Source organism: Populus alba, chromosome 13, assembly GCF_005239225.2.
Source record: "Populus alba chromosome 13, ASM523922v2, whole genome shotgun sequence".
Taxonomy (NCBI): Eukaryota; Viridiplantae; Streptophyta; class Magnoliopsida; order Malpighiales; family Salicaceae; genus Populus; species Populus alba.
Genome location: NC_133296.1, coordinates 16,041,344 through 16,047,598, shown reverse-complemented (window position 1 = coordinate 16,047,598; position 6,255 = coordinate 16,041,344). Strand labels below are relative to the sequence as shown.

General features: G+C 32.6%; 1 protein-coding gene across 1 annotated transcript; it reads right to left on the bottom strand.

Annotated features, from left to right (window-relative positions):
* Positions 1-1,166: 1,166 nt before the first annotated feature.
* On the bottom strand, positions 1,167-3,011 carry LOC118054004 (cationic peroxidase 1). Its single transcript, XM_035065432.2, has 4 exons — positions 2,741-3,011; positions 2,243-2,434; positions 1,865-2,030; positions 1,167-1,770 (listed from the first exon to the last, which is right to left on the bottom strand). The coding sequence occupies exons 1-4, from the start codon at positions 2,939-2,941 to the stop codon at positions 1,385-1,387; spliced, it is 945 nt and encodes a 314-aa protein (XP_034921323.1). The 5' UTR covers positions 2,942-3,011; the 3' UTR covers positions 1,167-1,384.
* Between the last annotated feature and the right edge of the window lie 3,244 nt (positions 3,012-6,255).

Here is a 6,255-nt window from a genome sequence, read left to right as displayed (position 1 = left end):
TAGGTTTAGGGACTAAAACAACAATTTTTCAAAAAAGGGACCAAAACAAAATTTTACCAAATTTGGACCAAACTGTAAATACATAACGATACTAAAATTTCACCCATAAATCATCCTTAATTCTGTCTAGAACAAAATAGGGGCCAAAATGCAATTTTTTAAAGTTCAGGGACTAAAATGTAAATTCCCAAAATTGAGGGACCAAACTGAAAATATTCAATATAAATTATCAAACTACATTCATCATCATTAACCTTATAATAACACTGTCAGGAATTCCAAAACATATATCAGGGGTCAAATTTTTAAAATTCCAAAGTTTAGGGACTGAATTATAATTTTCATAAATCAAGGACCAAAATAGAATTTTTTCATCTTCAACCTCAAAACCATTCTGTCTAGATTTTCTGGTAAGGTTGAAATGAATTTCTTAACTCATAAAAGTCAATTTAAATAAATCAACTGCAAATCCTTATTTTTAACAACATACTTAAAATCAATTACTTAACATTAACTTCTAATAATTATGAATCAATCTTAACAACATAAACTTTAAATTCTTATAAGCTCTAATATTTTCATTAATCCTTCCATAAATAAATCATAATTGAAAGTAACATGAGAGAAAACCACTCACTTGCTACTTCCATTTTTTTTGAACCCAAAAATCAAGATAAAAAACTGAAATATCTTTATTTTTAGTTTGATAATGAGGGGAGGGTCACGACGGCCACATGAATTAGAAGAGAGAAAAGTAATTCTTTTACAACTTTTTCTTATATACCTTGATTAACTTAGGTTGGGTTTAAGTTAATTTAGGTTTAGATTTGAGTCAAAAGTTTGTTCTTGCACTTCTGAATCGAATTGCATTGCAGGGATGTTCAAAGAAAATTCAAGACAAATATATGTTCGATTTTGTACAAGTCTTTCCTGGTCAATGTATGAGCAAGATACAAACTTTTGTACCAGCTTGATTTTGTCGGAACTTCTCGATTGCATTGCACTGAAGTTTTCAAATTAATATCTTGTCAATGGATCGAATGCTGAATCTTGAGTTTTTTTTTTTTATCAACTCATTAATTACTTGTGTTTGAGTTTAATGAAGAAATCTGTATATTGTGAAGTTTTCAAGTCTTGTTCTTTCTTTCTAAAATAAGGCAAGCATCTGGCAAAATAGAAACTTATCATGACCAATCATTTCTTAATCAGTTGATGTTTCAAGTAGTTTTCACACACTTACATGAAAGCCAGAAAAATTACAAACACAAACCATTAAAGACGGTCTACACCAAATAACAACATTTATTTTTTAAATTGACAATTGAAGAGAATTAGCCAAAGCCTTACGAATGGCTATCATTACTTAATTAACTGTGAGCTAGGTTCAGTTTACTTTGGCGCAGTTGGTACGAATCTGTCCATCGCTTCCTGTTAGGGGGCTAATGCTACCCATCTTCACCATGGCACTAGCAAAATCAGCATTGAAGGTAGCAGAATTAATGCTGTATGTCTTGACCTGCGAGTCCGTAGAGCCTCCACTGAAAAGCTGTTGATCCGAGTGCAAAAGGCCCTTGTTGTTTGCCAGGTTCTTGAAATAAGAGTTATCAAATGTGACAGGAGTAGTAGCATCCAGTGAAGAAAGGCTGTCATCACTGCCTGTGTTTGGACAATTTGATTTTAATGATGTTGCCAAGGTTGAATCCAGGCTGGTCTCATTGTAGACACGGTTTCGAAACATCAGGCACCTGGCTTGCCCTATTGTGTGAGATCCTACAAGATTATAGAAAATTTCATCAGAACCGAAGTCAATTGGTACAAGATCCTTATTTAATTGTGGTGATGATTTCCCATAATTTTATTTTACCTGAGAGAGCAACCATTTCTTTGGCAGTGAACCCTTTGTTTGAGAAGGAAGTAATAAGGTCACTCAGATCCATGAGTGGAGATGGAAGATCGGAATTAGCAGCACCCAAACTTGCTGTGGTCGAATCTCTTCTCCCCAATTGAACTGTCCATGAAGGTCCACTCAACTGGAGAAGAAACATAAAAGAAATCAAAATGCGCAAAAGTTTATGTGAAATGTATGAATTGAGTCGTTTCCACGGTGCCTTCTTCACGGCCTTAAGAGGCACGCATCACCATTCAAACATCAGGGTTCGAAAGGATTTCAATGCCTTCGAAGGCACCTGTTGAAGAAGGCACCCTGTCTTCTATATATGTATGCTCTAGCTAGGTTACTTACTGCAACAACTGAATCTCGAGCAGCAACAGCCACAATATCAGCACAAGAGACAACTCCAGGGCAAATCGACTCCAATTGAGACTTAATGGTATCAATCACATCATAACCTCTCAAGGAATTTGCATTTGGGCCTGCAGTCTTTTCTCCAGTAAAACTTGAAGTGTCATCTAATAGAACCGATGCATCACATCCCTGCTTGAATCAATAATAAGGATCCTCGTCAAATTACAATGTTTAAAATAACGATAACATTTCTTAATGAAAATATTGTATATAATCCTGCCGTAAGGGATAACCATAGTAATTAAACACACAGTATACTATCATCCTTGTGCATGCATGCAGGGTTTTACGTGCAAGTTGGTAAACTGAAAAACCTAAAACATGGAGAGACTATCCTCCCCAAGGCACAATCTTAATATCCTTCTCCCCCCCCACCCCTGTGTGTGCATGTATATTTGCATGTGAAAGAAAGGGAGAGGGATAAGAGAAACATGCATTAACGAAGCAGTCATGGAAATGGAGACGGAGCAAGGAGGCTCCCATGCGATGCTCCTTGACAACTGCTTTTAGGACAGCAGTTCTGATGGTAGAGAGGGCTTTAGGGCATGTTGTTGCATAGAAATTGGTTGATAATTGTGCATGGACTAATCCAAGCAAAAGCATAGAGAAACATAACCCGTAGAAAATTTTAGCCATATGATCCAAAATGTAAAGAAACAGAGGGATATAGCTGAACTTGTGATATATCTCTTGTGTTTGATGGCATGTAAGTGCTGTAGAGGAGGCCTATTTATAGGAAGCATTTGGTTTGGACCGTCTACCATTTTATACCTTAATTAGGGTTTACGGTCAAAGATTATGTGCAAAATATTGAGTATACTGAAAGCAAAGAAACCTAATCATGTACGCTTTCATGATGGTGGTGAACCCACTTGATAATTTCTCTTAATTTTATTCTCAAAACTTTGAACTAAGAAATTATAAATAATTGCGTACGTAAGAATATTATTTTGTGTAGGCCATTGCATAACTTCTTTACTCGTACTTGAGTAAATTATATTTACCAATAGCAACAATTTATTCGTTTGCTTTCGTAACTATAAATCTCACATTGGTGGTAACTTTACATTATTCCATGGCTCCATACAGGAACACATTTTAATTAGCTGGTCTTGATGCAAATGTGGTACTGGGCATCTTTTTTCTTTTTATTTCGATCAAGACGTACAAAGAACCTTGAACTAAAAAACAAACGATCCGTATAAAATCCCCCTCCATATTACATAACAAACAAGTTATTAAAATGTTGTTTGTTCTTTTAGTTTTAAAAGAATTTTTTTAATATTTTTAATTTTTTTTTTGTGTTTTTAGATTGTTTTGATGTGCTAAAATTAATTATAATTTTTTTAAAATAAAAAAAATTATTTTAATATATTTCCGAGTAAAAAAAACACCTTTAAAAGCAACCGTTACTATACTTTCAAATACTCCCTGAAACTCGAATTGTCAATTCACTTATGTTTAGTTGTTTAGTTATTGTTTATAAGACAAAGAAATATATTATGTCGTGCCTGTTTTTAATAAAGATGCTTTTAAGATATGTATAGTCTATGATTAGATTTAATGTTTATTTAGAGGAGTTTGAGATAGTTAATTTACAGGGTTTTGAGTGATTAATGTTTGACATTACTTGAAACTCTACAAATTAGGTTAATTTATGAAATGTCCAGTGGCATTGGATTTTGATGGTAGTAGGTATTGTGTGAACAAAGATCCCATTAGGAATCTATTGCTAATAATTGTCAACTGAAGTGCCAATGCCATTAGGTTTAATTATAAAGCATGATTGTCTCCCACCATCTTGCTTTACAAGACATGATTTTGCGAATGCCCCAAACTTTAGAATTTTCTACCCTCTTGAACTTAATATAAGGGATCCAACGTTGAATATGCTGAGAAGAAAGAAGAACGACAAGATAGTGGAATAACACAAGTCTTAAAGATTCATATTAAACCTCTTAGCTAGCTAGGTTGAATTTGGAGATACTTATCTTGTAGGAGTTTGGAATTGATTTTCTCTACCTTTGAATTTTCGTGTCTGACAACTAGAAATAACTTCAAAGTAAAAACCATTGACGTAGACAAGTATGACCTTAATTTCGAAATTGGTTCAATATATAGTTAAGGGTATGATCTGTTAGGACTCCATTAAGGTGAACTCGCCAAGCTGGAGACGTCAATGTGCATGAACATTCTCCTTACTGAAGAACATAATAGGTTTAAGGTTTGTTTTCTAAAGATTACTAGTTCGAGTTCTATAAATTTCAAGGTCATTGGAGATTTATATAATAGTTAACTTTAGGTTTCATAGAATTAATCAAGAGACGTGCAAGCTGATCCAAATATCCATATTAATAATAATAAAAACAAATAATGGGTTTAAAGGCATATATACAAAGAACCCTTTTCTTTTCTTAATGATTTCACAGTTGGGTTCAGGCCAACTTACATGAATTGAAACTTGGGGTTTTTTTAGGAGAAAATTGGGTTTTCGACAGATTATTTCGCACTCAGTACTGATGTATATACATTTACAAGAAATTTGTTTCTCACAAAGATCCCTTGAATTTGAACTTGAGATGATAACTTGCGACGAACTGTCTGCCTAAACCAATAGCCATGCAGTAGAATCAGGGGACGAGAAAGATAATCCTATTAGATAAAGTGCAGGAGTAATTGACGACAATGCTTGTATCTGGCACTACTTTTTGATGCACAGAGAACACTTATATTTGATGAGCAAAAAATGCATTCGAAACTTAAATTCATAAATTTATTTTTTTCTAAAGGTAATACTGGATAAATCTGTTTTTTTAGGAGATTTGTAAAACCTTAAATTAATAGGTCAGAAACTCTACCTCAACTAGAAAACAAAAATAAAAATTTAAAAATACAAACGAAATTATCATAAGATCCGAAACAATACATAAAATCTAAAAATAATAAGAAAAGTAATAAAATTATTAAAACCAAGAATTTAAACAAGATTTTTAATATCTAAAAATCTAATAGTTTACATAGCGATATAATAGATTCTATTAGAAAAATAACTTTTAAAATCTCTTGTAAAATTTCAATTTAATTTAATAATTAAATTAAAAATTAAAACACTTTTAAGCTATTATTCTAATCTTACACAACAAAATCTTTTCTTAAATTTAACCTTTCCTAATAATTTATAAATATATATACTATGTAATACACATAATTTATGTGGAGCAGTTCAAACTTATTTCTGAGAACCACCCAGCCCGTCTACTTCACTTCCGTCACTAATTTTGTGAGCCTTGGAACGATAATGTCAGCAGGACATCATCACGGGAAGAAGAGGTCACCATGATGTCAATATACCCCCATGTTTCCAATGTCAATTAAGCAAATTATTGCAGTGTGGATACGAATGTTAATTAATTTTCAATGACCTCGATAATAAAAAAAAATCTATATTATATGTTAAGTTATCAGGTCAATTAAGTTATCAGGTCAACTAGAGAGCTAAGTAAATCCAGATAAACAATTTCATTATAATTACATTATTTTGTTTTTTCGTTTTTAAAAAATCTTTATATTAACTCAGTAATTCATGTTTATACTAGATTTAGTTGAGTTAACAAGATCACATATTTATGAGTTCTAAATCTCGTATTTTACAACCAAAAATCCATTCCAAGTTTGACTACGAGTTATGAGTTCTAAATCTCGTGTTTTACAACTATACTTGACATGCTAAGGATTTGAAGTTTCTAATATTCCTCTAACTCACCACCAAATGACAGTCACAAATTGTAAGTCAAAATTGGTTGTTCATACGAGGAAATAACAATTACTTGTAGACTAAGGTTTGATTTTATAGCCAAGCCATTTTCTCACGTCTGTCTTTGCACGCGAAGACAAAATACATCTCTTTAATAAAGGTAAATGCAAGCCTTCCATATTAAAACTAACTAGAC